This window comes from Haliaeetus albicilla, chromosome 11 (genome assembly GCF_947461875.1).
Source record: "Haliaeetus albicilla chromosome 11, bHalAlb1.1, whole genome shotgun sequence".
NCBI classification, from domain to species: Eukaryota; Metazoa; Chordata; class Aves; order Accipitriformes; family Accipitridae; genus Haliaeetus; species Haliaeetus albicilla.
Genome location: NC_091493.1, coordinates 20316513 through 20333154, shown reverse-complemented (window position 1 = coordinate 20333154; position 16642 = coordinate 20316513). Strand labels below are relative to the sequence as shown.

Below are 16642 nucleotides of genomic sequence, written 5' to 3'. Positions count from 1 at the left end.
TGTGGTCAGGAGAGGCCACTTCTGCATATCAGGATTGATGTATACTCTGCAGCAGCAGTCCATCAGCAGCAATTAAAGTCATGATCCTTAATAGCTTTAGAGGCAATGTTGCTCTTATGGGAATGAATTCTCCAAGCATGAATAAGTATACATAGGACCTAGCAAGAATTCTTTGGTACACCTCTACAACTCCCCCGCAGCTTTATTCCCTTTGTAGCTGCCTTCAGCTTTTCATCTAAGTATGTATAATTCTGATGTACCCTGTTTCACATAAAAAGGAATATGCTTTTCCTTTTTAAATGTAAGGTTCATTTCAACCACACCAAGCTGAGTGGTGTGGTTGATACTCTAGAGGGAAGGGATGCCATCCAGAGGGACCTTGACAGTCTTGAGAGGTGGGCCTGTGCAAACCTCATGAAGTTCAACAAGGCCAAGTGTAAGGTCCTGCACGTGGGTCAGGGCAATCCCAAGCATGGATACAGGCTGGGCGATGAATGGATTAACAGCAGCCCTGCAGAAAAGTACTTTGGGGTATTTGTGGATGAAAAACTGAATATGAGCCAGCAATGTGCACTAGCAACCCAGAAAGCCAGTTGCATCCTGGGCTGCACCAAAAAAAGTGTGGCCAGCAGGTCAAGGGAGGTGATTCTCCTCCTCTACTCCGCTTTTGTGAGACCCTACCTGGAGTACTGTGTTCAGTTCTGGGGCTCCCCACATAAGAAAGCCCCTGCTTTCTTTCCACCTGCTCAAGCAGGTCCAGAGGAGGGCCACGGAGATGATCGGGGGGATGGAGCACCTCCCTTATGCAGATAGGCTGAGAGACTTGAGGTTGTTTAGCCTGTAGAAGAGAAGGCTCCAGGGAGACATTAGAGCAGCCTTCCAGTACTTAAAGGGGGCCTACAGGAAAGATAGGGAGGGACTTATCAGGAGTGAAGTGATAGGATGAGGGGTAATGGTTTTAAACTGAGAGAGAGTTGATTTAGATTAGATATTAGGAAGAAATTCTTTACTGTTTCCCAGAAAGGTTGTGGATGCCCCATCCCTGGAAGTGTTCAAGGCCAGGCTGGACGGGGCTTTGAGTAACCTGGTCTAGTGGAAGTTGTCCCTGCCCATGGCAGGGGGTTGGAACTAGATGATCTTTAAGGTGCCTTCTAACCCAAACCATTCTATGATTGTATCTTCTTTCTTTCCATCAAAAAAAGCTTTCCCTTTCAGATCCTGCACAGCCAGAGGGCAGATGTCCTCATGGTGGATTAATATTTGATGAGAGAACAAGTGTTTTGCAAAGTTCACTGCCTATTCCATAGAACGCACATATATCAGGCAGATAAATATTTGCACATAAGTCACACAGATAACTAAAGCTCATATATGTTGGAAATATAATTTTTAGCTTAAATAAGTTCGAAGCCTACTGAGGAATGTTGGAAAACTGTTAACTTCTGCAGTCTTCAGATTAGATCTTAGGGCTTGGGTCAAGCAAAGCACTTACTTAAGTATATCCTTACCTTTAGCCATGCAGGTAGTTCCATTGTCTCCAGTGGAGCCACTCCTTGTTCTCAAGCACACACATGGTGAAAGGCTTTGCTGGATCTAACCTGGACATAAGTTCACTGTTATCCTGGCTCTGTGTTGCTTTACCAACTATGATATATATCAATCGATATGAGTTTAATTTCTTGACCTGTTTACAAAAGTGGGAGGGTAGCACTATTTCACTAATCCTGTAAGTTTCATGTTTCAAAGTTTTGCTAAAGACTGAAGTAGAAAACCATGGGACTGTGATTCAGGAGCTTTTTTATTTTTTCATTCTGATACTGACTTGATGCATGACTTCAGATGGCTCCCTTAAGTGTGTCAGAGATTTCAAGTTTCAGAGCTTAGTACCTACCTGTAGAGGACTGCAGAACCCAGAGATAGAATGTAAAAGTCAACTTCCCCTGTTCCTTACACACTAGGCATTCCTACCCCACACCAAGGGAACTCCAGGGTAACAGCTGTCCTCCAAGAATATGATTTTACCATGAGACACGAACTTTGGGGGTCAAAGAAGGATCAAACCCACATGGGGAAACCATAAGCCAACAAAGTCATGTGTTTCCAAGTACAGGTTCCTTTAGAGGATTAGTAGTTCCGCTCTGGATTTTTTTTTCCTCCTTTAGGATTTCTAATTACCTGAACTGAGTTTATCAGCCTGGTTATTTTTTTCCTGCTTGCACAACAACTTATTGCAGTAAGTCATTTGACTCAATACATGGCAGCAAGGTCTTTTAGGTGACATGGGTGATCACAGTCTGTTTATTTCTGACGTACAGGTTATAATTAATTATTTTAAAGGAAAGCTGATTTTGAGTTCCCTGAAATGAATAAATACACTGGTAGGCAAGTGGTGTGTTCTGTCATTGCATTAATGAGCAATGAATCCCAAGCAGGAGGGGAAGTACCTCTGGGGGCTTCAGGCTCCTGTGCTGATCCAGTGACAGCACATGTGTACTTATTTTTAGCTGCAGACACCCCTTTCTACTCTGTGCACCAGAGGCTGAGGCATCTTCAAGGCCTGGCTTCACTCATCACCCCTAAATCCTTCTGGAGCCTGCAGATGGCACAGGTGCTGGGACTATCTCTTGGAGGCTGGGGAGTTCTGGTAATTGCAGGGCTTGGACAACCACACCTCTCCGTATCTGTACCAAGCCATACAACACAACCTGGGCTTGAGAGTGAGGAGTGGCAGGGAAAATGAAGAACAATGCACAAACTGTGTTGCGGTTCCTTCTTGCGTGATACAGATGATCTTTTAATTGTGACTTGACTTTTTATTTTGTTTGCATCCTGGTCTAAAGTTATAAAAATATATTTACTTTCTGTCAGCTATTGGGAGAGCTGGCTGTGGTATTCTCTTTCAATTTTTACCTTGTAAATATTTGTGAGTTTAACCAAGTGCTGTGTCTGTTTAAGCTTTTGTTAGCACTTCCAGTGTGAGGCAACAGAAAGCAGTACTTCTGCCAAAGTTTTTACCCACAGGAAAAAAAATTACCCATGCTAGCTGTATGGCATATCATTACCCAGATTATCAAGAAGAGATAATTAAATTTATATTGAATGTCATGACAAGACTAAGCCTTTGTCCACTGTAACTGTAATTTCTTCACAGACAAATGCTAATGGGATTTTAGTAGCCACTTCACACAGTTTAAAAAAAAATAAGTAAAAGAGAAAAATCAGATCCCCCTAATAATCCTGTATGAATAAAAAATATTTCTTGTTATTTCATAATCTGTGATGTGTGTTAGAAATCATTCTGTCTTTAATAGAGTTGCATATGACCTAGCAGTGAATGGGTATAGCATACACAATACCTCCCTTAAAGCTGGCCATGTTGCTTATAGGGATATTTTCTGGACAAAACGATCTACTACTTGTTTTGAGAGTAGTCAGGATCCACTCCAAATTAAAATGTTTGCTTTCAGCTATGCAAAAGTTGTGAAGAGACAGTAAGATGTGATCATACATAACAGGCATGCAATACTGGCTTCCAAATTACTTCCAAGGTTGCATCATCTTTCCTGTAGCCTTCTACAGCCATTCTACAGCTGCTAAAAGTTCTATGCAGTCCTATGAGCCTGTGGAAATTATTGTGGGTATCCACTGGGGACCAGGTCCATGGGAAGGAATAGGTGCCAGCTTGTGCAAGAGTGTAAATACTGGATTTCCTCCTTTGCTTTGCAATTCCTTCTTGTGCTGATGTTCACAGATGTTTCTTTGTGGATATAAAGAACAAGCTTTGAGGCTAACACAACCTACGCTTAAACTGATGGATTAAGGAGTCCTAGTGTGCTCTTTGGTCTGGTTAACTCCAACTGTTTGTAGTAACCCTCCCAGCCAATTTTGTCCCCATTCCACGCCTTGGTTTCACAGGAAGAAAGCTTAGGGATCTAAGCCAGGAGAAAGCCATCCAGATTGCTATAGCACGGAATCCCTAAGTGTGCCAGGATCAGCCCCCACTGCTCAATCCAAACTCTGCTAATTTCATTACTACACTGAAGAGGCAAACTACAGACACATATTTACGTCTGTATCCCCAACTCAGTTGGGAAACCCCAGAGCCTGCTGTAATTTCAGGCACATCCCTGATGCCAAGTCTGTATGTAAGGAAGTTTTCACACTTTCATCACTATTGTCTCCAGTTTTAAGTGTTGGCTTATCAGAACTAACCAGAGTATTTATGGTTTTATTCTATATTTTGGTGAATATGGAAAGTAACTAAAGGCAAATTTTTCTGGGTTTTGTAATGTTGCAGGGGAAGGAACTATGGCAAAACACAAAAAGCCTTGGAGAATAATTTTAGATTAATCCCATCTGCATGTTTTTTAACAATCTTGCTCAAGACATTGTTGTGAAACTTGCTTAGGCTAATATTTTTCTACTTGTACTTTATTAGTTTCTGCTTTATTATCAGTACATTAAAATTCTTTAAATTCCACTAGGATTGAAGGTCTGAGCCAGTTCAGTAATGGTATCTTGTTATAGAATCATAGAAAAATATAATTGAAAGGAATACGATGATACTTTGCTTTTAGAAGTTCCTGTGTCCCTAATCTAGCAATATCCTTCAGGTATCTGGATGTAGCCATTAAAATCAATATACGAGAACTTGGTGATCTTGGGCATTTTTTCTTATTTAAATTGAGAACCCAAGTAAGAAGTAAATCACCCAGTGCCCTGGTTCCTCACGAGGTCTCCTGTGGTATCAAGTGTAGTCAAGTGCAATGAATAAATAAACTCCATGTGCTATTACCAAGGGCTAATCTAAACTGACTATTTCCAATGAATTATTTAGTTACCAGCTGGAAGAACAGATGGTTTCATTGTCATTTCCCTTCTGGTTAATTCACTTGTAACAAAGAGCGTATGAAATACAGTGGTATGACAAGGTTTTTTAATCCATCGGACAAAAATTACGTAGTGAGAAAGCAGGAAGTTAGAGTGGGTGTTTGACCTGTAAAGGCCCAGTTTGGAGATTCGCACCGTATATTTATTTATGTTAGCGTATGTCGTGTTTTCTTCCAGCAGATCCTGGAGTTCCGGTGCGGGTTTATTAAGGCCAATCCAGTTTAAGTCAAAGGAGGTTTTACCTGACTTGTATGGTAAATCTTGCACTTCTGTAAGAAAAACAGGAGGAAGGGGTCCCTCTACTCCCAAGACCGGGCATCGGCCTACGGGGAACGCTGCTGCGCTGCGGACGTGTTGCCACGACCTGCTGCTACTGCCACCCTCCGTTTTGTTCCCGCTGTAGAGTAGGGCCCCCTTGTGCACGCGTTCGGTACAAGCCGCGAACGGTCTCTCGGCCAAGGGCGTCAGACCCTGGAAGCAGTCGCAGCGGTCGAAGGCTCCTCCGCCGGGGAGGTACGGTCCTCACAGCCCGCGGCCAGGACAGCGGGAGCGCCCCTGACCCGGCTGGGAGCACGCTCGGCCGCCCTCCCGCGGCTGTACGCTGTGACCGCTGACCTAGGAGCCGGCGGGTGCCCAGGTGAGCCCGCCCGGTCCGCGGGGCTGGGCCGTTCCCAGCCGGGGTCGGCCTCGGGCCGCCACAGCCCCCTACGGCGGGGAGGGCTCCTCAGTGCCTCCGCCCGCCCAGCCGCGGGGCTGGGGCTCCCCTCAGGCGGGGGAACGCGCCGGCCTCGCGCTCGCGCCCAGTCTCCTCCGCGCGCGGTGGCGCCGCCGCGCCCACTTGCCGCCCTGCCCGTAGGCGCGCGGGGCGGGGCCGGACCGGGCCGGGCGGCGGGTCACGTGAGGGCGCTCAGCTGACTGCCGGGCGGCGCGGCGCGGCGGATGGCGCCGGCGGGCGCTGGGGGAGCGGCGCGGCCTGCGGTCACGGTGAGCGCCGGGGCGGGCGCGCCCGGGCCGGGTACGGCTGCGGTACCGGCTTCTCGGCTCACTGTCCTTCTCCCGCAGATGAACGGGGCCCCGCGGGACGCGGCGGAGCCGGCGCCGGTATGGGAGCGGCCCTGGTCGCTGGAGGAGATCCGAAAGGGCAGCCAGAGCTGGTCCTTGGCCTCGGACGCCGGGGTGAGCGGTGCGGCCGGGCCCGGGCCTGGGCCCGAGGCTGAGCCTGGGACCGGAGGGGTGCGCGGGCCGCGGCTATCCCGGCCGCGGCCTGCCCCGGGGCCTGGGAGGTGTCGGTCGGGGCGGTGCTGCCGCCCGCTGGCCCGAGCTGCGGCCGGGGGTCGGCCTGCCCGCCCGCCTGCCTCGGGAAGGCCGCTCTGGTGGCGGCCCCCGGGGGGCAGCCCCGGTCAGGGTCCGGCGGTCGGCGGGCTCTCCCGTTGCTTTAACCCTCCGGTCCGGGTGAGAACACCAGCATGAGGAGTTGGCCCGAAAGGAAATGCAGAAAGAAGCAGGGTGAGACGTGGTCCTGGGTGTACGTGGGGGTGCTCTAGTCTAGACTGTTTAATTCGATGCTCAGTTGAAGTGTGTGATCAACTCTGCCTGTGTCACAAAAGGTGCCAAAAGAAAAAGGAGTTGGATGCTGACTATTGCTTTTCTCTGTTGTAAACAGCTTCTGCATTTTCTACAAGAGTTCTCACAGCAAACCATTTCCAGGACTCATGAAATCAAAAAGCAAGTAGATGGATTGATTAGTGAAACAAAAGCCACAGACTGTCGCCTTCATAATGTCTTCAATGACTTTCTTATGTTGTCCAATACGCAGTTCATAGAGAATGTGAGTATGTTCTTGTACAGCATCAAGCTTGTACTTCAAATATTGGTGTTGTCCCTTGCTGTAGTGTGGAGAAGTGATCTGACTTTTTGGCAAGTCTGATGTTAATTTAGAGGTGAAGCGGCTCTTCATTGCTTTCTGTTAAAGGCTGTCACAGTTCCTTCATGACTGATGCACTAGCCAATGTTGGCAGATTGCCTTTTGCCTCTTCTGAGGTACCTTCCTTCTTCCTTCCTTATATGTGACATGGAGATCAGGGTTTTGTTTTTAGGACTATGAATGAGTTGGGATCTCTGGGATGTCTTGGTATATCTTTACAGGTAGTGTGAATGTAGCATTTGTCTGCACTTGGCTGTCTAAATATGAGGAATGTTATATGATGCTGTAAACTTGCCCAGTGGTGCTATTTTACACTAAAAGCAGTTGGTACTGAAGGTGTTGGACTGCAGGCAGTTGTCTGTTGCATTTGGTCATGATGAGCATATTTGTTGGTTAATGTTCCCACTTCATGAATATTGCTATTTTAGAAAGGTAAAAGCTGGACTTGGAAGCCTGTTACAACATTGTATCACTAGGAGCATGTGTATAATTAAGATGTAGAGCTTTAATAGTCTTTCAGATTTGTAAAGGGTTTTTTAGCACTGTGAGTTTTATTGGCTATTTTGTTTTGGTCAGCATCGTACTCAGGCCACGCATGTCTCATCTGAAGTCATGATGCTATTATTGGAAAGATGCTGGCAGAGGACAAGACGATGAAAATCTGGATTTCTGTTGTGGGGTTTTTTGGTGGTGGTGGTGGTGCTAGTTGTTTGGGGTTTTTTTCAGAGCTGCAATGTCTTCTCTGGCATACCTTTGCTGTTCAGCATAATGATTCTGGTGAGAACAGTTTATACCAAACGTCTTAAATCCTGGGTGCTTGAAGCTGTTTGTTCCCAAATTTAAGTGCACAGAAATAGGTCCTCATTTCTAGTTCTCAGTTTCGTTAATGTGAGAGATCTGTCTGTTCCCAGGGGATAACTGCACCTGTGTTTGAGAGATTTGGATTTAGGTTTTCAGGTTCAAGGGAGACTTTTTATTCCCCTGTGTCTCCTTGTAGCTGATCCTACAAAAGAGTGCTAAAAGAGCTGGATGGGAGGGATCATCAGAACAAACTGAAGGCTGAGGGAGGATGTGAACCTTCTCTGTAAGTACAGGAGAAGGGTAAACACTAAGGAAGGAGAGCTACTAAATGACAGAAAACAAAAGGAAAATAGACAGCCCATAAGTAAACTTAGATTTGACTTTGAAGGTTTCTGGAATAGCTTTATGTTAGGGGGGTTAAAACAGTGCTTTTCTTAACATATTCAAGTCAATCTGTGAACAGGGTTAAATGGTCAACTTGTCTTCTACTACTGCAGTGACATTTGCAGTCTTGAATTAGGTCAGTTGGGTTGAGAGGCTGCCTGATGGTAACCTCAGGGTGATGACTCCAGTGCATGAAGGAGGCTATGAAGATGCTTGGCATCATCCGTGGCTTCTTTTTTTAAATGTGTAATGAATTAATGTGTAATTAATTACACCTTAACGGTGTATTTTATTTTGGTGGTGGTGCCTGTGGTTTAGCCCCTGCAGCAGTATGTTGTTCTTACTTGAATTAATTTTGCTTGACTTTTTAGAGGGTGTATGATGAAGAAGTGGAAGAGCCTATTCCCAAAGCTGACGCCAGAGACAAAACAGAGCAGGTAGTTAACTTAAGCTGTCTTGAGTGTTGGCAGTATGTTTGCAGCATTTGTCTACCTTCTCATTTTCAAACTTACTTTGTGGACATTTACAGCTTACAAACCAAACTGTTTCCTTTCTCCTTGAAGTCTCTCTCTTGGACGGCGTGTGTCATTCAAACATAGAGTTGACAGTAACATTGGAGGCTACTACAGTGTATGATAATCTGTTAGGGCCTCCCCAAGCTCAGTGCTGTGTCCAGTAGACAAGCCTTATGTGTTTATTTTCATATGGCTATGCATGTTTTTTTCAGCAAGCGAACTGAAGCCTTGGGCCTTCTTACTGGATTCAGAGGTAGTGAATTAGGGAAGCAGAATCTGACTGCAATTCCTAGAGATAAAAACTCGGAGAGCTTTTTATGTATCTTACAGTCTAGATGTATTATACCATAAATGTTCCCTTAATGGGCTGGGAGCTAGTGCGGATGTTTAGAACACCTCTGTTTCTGGGAGTGATAAAGGTGAATTAAATCAAGCAAAAAAAGGTTCTGAATGTCTTTCTCTTACATATAATGAAAAAGCTTTCATTGTACTAATTTGAAGTTAAAATTTTGCATCCATGTTGCAGTGAGATTGGGTCTTGAGTAAAATGCAATGAGAATGTGTTTTTCCTGTTACTAAAGGAAAAGACACGGGAACAGAAAGAAGCTGATCTGATCCCCAAAATCCAAGCAGCAGTGAATTATGGGTTGCAAGTTCTGGACAGTGCGTTTGAACAGCTAGACATCAAAGCAGGCAACTCTGACTCAGAAGAGGAGGAAAGTAACGAAAGGGTGGAACTGATACTTGAGCCAAAGGTACAGAGACTTGTTCTTGCTGGGAGCATGGGTTTGTGTTTCGCTTTGTTGGACTTGCTCTTTGTTTCTGTCAGCAGTGTCACTGCATTGCTATAAAATTGATATTCGTTACCTAAAAAGAGCATCTGATGACTATATCTGAAGGAGAAGTGCTCCTTGCTGAGCTATTCTTTGTGTAGCCTGCTTGTCTTGCAATTGGGTTAGCCTTAAGGTATGGCATCCTAAAGGGAGTTAGTTTAACAGCAGTGAACTTGGAAAGGGAAGCCTCAATTCTGGGTGGAGTGGGACCTTTAAATTTCATGCTTTTTAGATACAAACTGTCTCTTAAGAGGTGGTTTTTAGTCTCCCAGTAATTAAGAACCCTAGGTGCAGGATTTGGGATAAAACTGATGCCTGCAAGTCTTTGCAAGGATATTCTTCTGTTAGATGACACCTAGAAAACAAGTTGGGACCACACAAATGAAAGTAGCCCCCTTCTTTGACTGCGTTAAAAAGGAGTAAATGTCAGGTGGCCCACCCAGTTGCATGCTGACTTGAAGCATGTGTCTGGTGGGACTCACTTTAAACAAGCTTGTATCTTCCATGAGTTAAAACAAGGGGCGTAAGACTTCTGTCTTCATCAGCAATGTAGAGCTGTTCCTAGATGTCAGAAAGACCTGATGTTGTCTTTTTCCAGGATCTCTATATTGACAGGCCTTTACCTTACTTGATTGGCTCTCAGCAGTTTATGGAACAAGATGATGTTGGCCTTGGAGATATCTCTAGTGAAGGTATGTGCTGGCATGATCTTCTATTCCTATGCGAGTAACTAGTTCCTCATCTAAGACTTTGGTCTGTTTTAACTCACAGCTTGGGTTATACTGCGTAGTGTTCCTGCATGTTTAGATGCACACTGTAATTAGCTGAGGAAAAAAAAAAGTGCATCATGCTGTAACAACTACTTTTCTGGTATGCAAAGCAGTAAATTCTCAGTAACTTGTCCTGGTTTTGGCTGGGATAGAGTTAATTTTCTTCATAGTAGCTGGTATAGTGTTATGTCTTGGATTTAGTATGAGAAGAATGTTGATAACACACTGATATTTTCAGTTGTTGCTAAATAGTGTTTATACTAAGTCAAGGATTTTTCAGCCTCTCATGCCCAGTCAGCGAGAAGGCTGGAGGGGCACAAGAAGTTGGGAGGGGACACAGCCAGGGCACCTGACCCAAATTGCCCAAAGGGATATTTCATACCATGTGACATCATGCTCAGTATATAAACTGGGGGGAGTTGGCCTGGGGGTGGGCGGATGACTGCTCAGGAGCTAACTGGGCATCGGTCTGAGTGGTGAGCAGTTGTATTGTGCATTACTTGTTTTGTATTTTCCAATTCTTTTATTATTGTCATTTTTTTATTATTATTATCATTGTCATTATTATTTTCTTCCTTTCTGTTCTATTAAACTGTCTTTATCTCAACCCAAGAGTTTTACTTTTTTTTTTTTCCCTGATTCTCTCCCCCATCCCACTGGGTGGGGGGGGAGTGAGTGAGCAGCTGCATGGTGCCAGTTGCTGGCTGGATTTAAACCATGACACCTGTGCTCTGTGTATTAGAAATGCAAAGTTCTGTAATTTTAGCAGCCTTCAAAGCTCTTCCAAACCACTCTCCTTTCCACCTGATTTTTAATTCTCATCACAAAGCCTTTAAAGTTGCTGTTGATACGTCTAGTGACCAATTGCTCTATGTACAGATGTCATGTCTGATCTTAAATTTTCTGTTTTCATTTAAAATAGAAGGATCAGTAGATAGTGATCGTGGAAGTGTAATTGACAGTGAAGAGAAGGACGAAGAGGTAAGTGACAAGTGACAGAGCACCAGCTACCTTGGGCATTCATGAGTCCTTGGTGTGTGTGAGGCCATTAGCTACCACTTCTTTTTTTCATGTGGGGTCTCAAGATAATATTGCACAATGTCTGTTCCCTATGTCAGTTATGGTTAATGTGCTTTTCATTATTATTCTTATGCAGTAGTTTCCTCTGCAGCTTTTCAGAGGAGCAATGAAGTGGTATTGGCTCTAACTGCTATTATAGTAGAATACTTCAAACTGAAGTGTTTTATTCCAGTCTAATTTCACTTTGTGAAGCAAATTGGGTTCTTATCAAGAATTGCATTTATGGAGAACAAATCTGTTGTAAATTACAGTTACAAAGGATGGGATGGAGACTAACAGGAGCAAGTTTAAAGGTTAAGTAGGTGTCAGTAATGTACCTTCAGGCTTTGCATCATAAATCTGCTGCATTGGGCTATCAATTTCTGATATGTTTTGCCTGCCTTGGCTGGGATGTCTCTGCTTTGTAACTGTGCTATGGAAGCACTCCCTTTTTCCTGAGGAGTTTGATTTTGGTGTCTTTGCTCAATTAAAGTTAAATCCCTTTTAAGTTACTCAAATGCAATGTCAGATGGAGCTTGCTGTCTTTGCTAAATTAATGACTTCCTAGTGAGCTCCATTCATAAAGATGGTCAGCGGGTGGGGAAAAAATTCCTTGGTCAGGTCATGGTGAGATCATCTGAATGTCCAAACCTAAGCAAGTCCAGAGTTTCTGGGCCCTCTCCCTTAACACTGGACAAAGTAATACTTGTCTTTGGGTCTCTTGTGTTCCAGGAATCAGATGATGAATTTGGAAACCCTAGTGAAGATGACCAAAAGACGGTACGGTTATATACCCTGGTACATACCTGAAAGACTTTCCACTTGTGACACAGTGAGGATGCAAGAAAGAGGACATAAGAGCTCCAGACAATTAACTGTTAAAAACTCTGATTAAGCCTGATTTGTATAACTTTATATGGGAAGGTTGTCCTGGCCAGATGGTGTACTGTGTTGTGAAATTGAACCTGGCTTGGGCTTAAAGACATGCTTGCAAGCCATCATTAGATGCAAAGTGTATGTGGGATGGCATTGCCTGATGTGTGTTTTCCTCGGGAATTACTTTGGAGCCATGAGAGTTCAAAGAATCTACCCCAGGAAAACTAGGCTTCTGTGGGATTATTGGGTCTATAAATAAAATTCTAGACTTACTATGCAGGAAGTAAGAAACAATGCAGTTTGGGTATGACATGAAATCAAAGATGTGAACAGTATTAAATGTTTGAAAAGTATGTCCATTTGGATAATGAATGAAAAGGGAAAATAAATTTTTAGATTGAAAAATTCAAGTCTGACTTTAGTTGTTTGCAGTAGGTGGTAGTAGGAGAAGGCATCTTACCCATGTTTAGATGTGCCACTGCAAAAGACTTTTATGTGAGGATCCTCAATCTGAAATGATTTAGTACCAAAAGAACAATGTTTCAAAAAGCAACCCTTTTTTAATCTATGTATTAATAAAACAATGTTACAAAAGCACTCAGATATTACATTAAGCTGTATTGACCTTTATAAGGTAACTTTGTATGCGTGATATAAGATGAGCAAGAATCTTTGGGTTGTTCGTGATTTATTTCACTTCTGGGCCCCTGTCCGTGCCGGCCCCCAGCTCACAATTCACTTAATCTTTTTCATCCTCTTTTTCTTATTGACATGACTGAAGCCAAGATGTGGGCATGTATTGTCTGTCATTCTGCTATCCACCTTATGAATAGCTCAAGATGATATAATTTTTTACTGGCTGATCACAATGTTCCTGAGTTAAAGCTAAATACTAGGTCATTAGTGGAGAGGAGTTTCTAAACTAAGGGAAGCAGCACAGCCAAAGCAGTTCAGGCTTGTGTAGAGTAGCGCTATGCTCCTTGTGAGCAGAGCCTTAGTGTCCACAGTTGCATCTCTGGTCCAGAAACGTTCGGTGACGCAGCACAGGGGGTGTACTAGAGAATGCAGCAACTTTTATGGAGCTAGAGGCACTCCTTCCTTACCTCTTAAAAGCTGTGAAGTACCCCAAACTGGCTGAATGTTTCCCTCTTTCAGTAAGTTTGCTTTGAATATTTAATCTAAGCAGATGTAGTTTTGTGCTTGTTTCGTATGCCAACTTCAGGGGAACACAACAGGCTATTATGTTTTTTTAGAGGACAGCACAGATGAGTGATGAAGATGATTTCGATGGCTGTGACCTCTTTGACTCTGAAAAAGAGGAAGATGAAGATGGAGACTTAGATGAAAGCACAAGGCCTGTAAGTAATCGTTGCCTTCCTGGAGGGAGAGATTTGACTTCCCTCATGAAAAATCTGTCCTTAGAGGGATTATAATGGTAGCCCTCAGTTACCTGGGATGGGATCCTGTGGAGATGACCTGTAAAAATTGTGAATGGTCTTTCAACATGGTTGTTCAGGCTTTAGCCCTTTAAACTAGGGGACTCCTGCACCCTAAGCTGGCATCAAAGCTGTCTTTAAAGTTCATTAAGAAATCCCTTGTTGCATTTGTGTGTGGAAAATGCTTCTTGCTTGTCATGCTCTCAAAATGAAGTGACATTAAAAATTATGTGATCATAAGGGACTAGAAATAGCTTTTTTTTTTCTCTTGATGCACGCGTAATCCCTAATTGCTTTCTTCGTAGAAAGCTGTATTGCCTCTTCTGAGGACTTCAGTCAAAGTCTAGACAGTATATTGCACAAGTGAGGCTATTGAATACAGTATTTATAATTGCAATTGCATCAAATTGGTAATATAAGGAATAGGCTGTTATTTATCCCTACTCCTTAGAAAAAGAAGAGGCCAACATCATTTGCAGATGAGCTGGCAGCCCGAATCAAAGGAGAAGTACCAGTCAAACAGGATGAAGAGCGTTCATGTAAGTTAACTCTTTAGTTTTGATAACTGCTTGTGAGATAGTGGGGGATTTGTGAGAGAGTTGGACAGGAGATTCTGTATAACAGTGTGTGAAGTTACGCTGATCTGTTATATGAATACGTATTAGGTGAAAGTCCAACAAGAGGAATTAAAGACACTATCTTGTGTTCTGAAAAACTTTTTGGCCATAACTTACAGGATTGAATTGGAATTCAATGAGTGTTATAGTGGAAAGCACATTGCTTTCAGGTGAGACAGGTCACTCCCCAAGCACACATGTTATTGGAAAGGTTTTCTCTCCAATCTGATTCTCCCTCTGCATGCAAAACTGCCTGTTTGACCACATGTACTTCCTCCTGTTTCAAGTAAGTATGTGGAAACCACTGGTCACTGTAGTCTTTCCATGAGCTCTACGGTGGAAAACCCCTCAAGGAGTAGATTGGTGCTTTCATGTGGTGTGCATTGTTTGTTTTTTCCTCTTTGTGGCTTAAATATACTGAGTTTTGAGGAACTTTTCCTTGCTACTGTTTCCAGTGATATTTTAGACTAAATACTGCATTTACTTTTGTGTCCCTTTCAAAGGGAGAGACCTCGGTCAAGTAGTCATTCTTGCAGCAAAGCAGGAGTTGAAAATAGCTGACTGAAACTGGGTTGGCAACTGCTTGTGAGCCTGCTTTTGACTGATAATTTTGAAAGCATGAACAGGCAAGAACAGTGTGTGTATGTGTTCTTGCATGGTTCAAACAATCAAGCTGGGTCTGTGGATATCAGTATAAAACCTACCAGCTTACCTTGTTCAGTTACTGGGAAATCTTCCATTCATTGAAATAACCTTGTGATTGTAGGGCCAGAGGAAATAAAACTGTGGCTTTGCTTTTGGTAGCTGAATCAAGCTACCATGGTCTGAAGCCATTTGAGATGCTCAAAGGTTCTGCATGCTCTGTGTGGGATCTGTACCATCTGGAATGCTGTGTTGCTCTCTGGCATCTCAGGTGACATTAGTCTGTGTTTGGGCAACTGTGTTGAACCCACAGTGTCTGTCGAAATGATGCTACTACAATTTTAAGTGCTAATTTTAGAACCTGTACTTCGTAGAGTTGCTTCAGTGTTCTGATTCACATGAAAACATATAGGTCAGCTTGGTTAGATTATTTTTTGGGTTCTTTTTACCATAGCTTGATCACAGCCTACAAGTAAAGGTGGACTATTTTATTTTTGCCTTGAAATTTTTTTCTTAAAGCCCTGTCATCGGAGACCAAAACAAGGAAAACCCTGAAAGAGAAGAAGGAAGTTAGAGTTCCATCGGACGGTAGGGTAGCCTCCTCTCTTGTTTTTGAATTGTGGGTTGGATTGTAAGACACTGCTTAAGAAATTGTGGCATCTACTCTAGAAACTGGGTAGGATATCAGTGAACATCCTTCAAGGTGCGTGTGTAAACAAATCTAGGTTGTGATGTGCATGTAAAACAAGGCTAGAAACAGGCTTAGTGAGAGTTCCTCCTTCAATGTGGTCCTGTGGAGCAACCACATACAACCCAATCTCTCTACAGCAGCTTCTCAGTATGTGTCATGTTTATAAGAGAGAGGGGATGGGATCAAACTAGTTTTTATTTTGGTTGTCTCTTTAATTCTCTTTCCTGAAACTTGGTCAGTCCCACCACAGCTCTTGGCTGTTGTGCTTTCTAGATGAAGATGATGACATCTTCAAGCCTCCTAAGCTGACTGATGAAGACTTCACACCATTTGGTTCTAGGGGTGGCCTCTTCAGTGGTGGAACAGGTCTCTTTGACGATGAAGAGGTGAGAATGAGAGGATAGAAATTGAGTGTGTGCCCCCTTTTAAAAACAACAAAAAAGCTCCTCACAAATTCCCACCTCTGGAGGGCAGGGAGGCAAAACAGCATTTTGTTGCTTGGTAATATTCAAGTGTAGTGTGACAGTATAGCTTTCCAGTGGAGAAACAGAACTACACGAGTGAGGTGCTTATGTTCCCCTTGGCACAAAGCCCTCTCGAGCAGTGGTGCTAATGAGAGATGCAAGTGTGGTTCTAGCATTACATTAGACAGGTTCTAATTCCAGTAGAGCTTACTCAGCACCTCACTTTTATCTATGAAGGTAAACAAAATGTTATACAGTTTGTTTATTATAAAATAGCAGATTTCCATTAAAATGCCTGTGAGATTACTGAGGTTTGTCATTCTCTCTTTCTCCCTGGGTGTGGGAGAAGTTAGAGAGGAAAGGGAACATGATGCCCTTCCCACTTTATCTTTCACGTACCATGTCTGGACAATGATGCTGTTAAAAGTTCCCTATTGCAATTATGCTGTGTTCTTTCTTCTAGTTATTGTACAATTCCTGGGTTACCTGCATTGGCAAGAAAAGTTCACCTTAAGCTTACTCTTCTGCTATGTATCTAGAGTTAACTCAATGAAGGAGTGGCACAAATTGCATTTCTGACCTTATTTTAGCATTGTTTGTGCATGTGAAAGGGGATAGAAACTCAATGTCAGGGATACTTAAGAATCTGATAGTACAGCTGTGTAAATTATTGCCTCTGATTTTATCTTGCAGCTGATATTGGTAATAGTCAAGGTTAGTCCAGAATAGTAGCCAAACTG

At 43.4% G+C, this 16642-nt stretch overlaps 1 protein-coding gene across 1 annotated transcript in view; it reads left to right on the top strand.

The window, feature by feature from the left end:
• Positions 1-5767: 5767 nt before the first annotated feature.
• Positions 5768-16642, top strand: part of WASHC2C (WASH complex subunit 2C) — a 38301-nt gene continuing 27426 nt past the window's right edge. Inside the window, exons 1-12 of the mRNA XM_069796530.1 lie at positions 5768-5874; positions 5953-6066; positions 6554-6718; positions 8371-8436; positions 9096-9269; positions 9946-10039; positions 11040-11098; positions 11909-11956; positions 13306-13410; positions 13940-14027; positions 15267-15335; positions 15712-15824. Of these exons, the coding sequence (XP_069652631.1) occupies positions 5830-5874; positions 5953-6066; positions 6554-6718; positions 8371-8436; positions 9096-9269; positions 9946-10039; positions 11040-11098; positions 11909-11956; positions 13306-13410; positions 13940-14027; positions 15267-15335; positions 15712-15824 (1140 nt within the window). The 5' untranslated portion in view covers positions 5768-5829. The remainder of the gene's footprint in view (positions 5875-5952; positions 6067-6553; positions 6719-8370; positions 8437-9095; positions 9270-9945; positions 10040-11039; positions 11099-11908; positions 11957-13305; positions 13411-13939; positions 14028-15266; positions 15336-15711; positions 15825-16642) is intronic.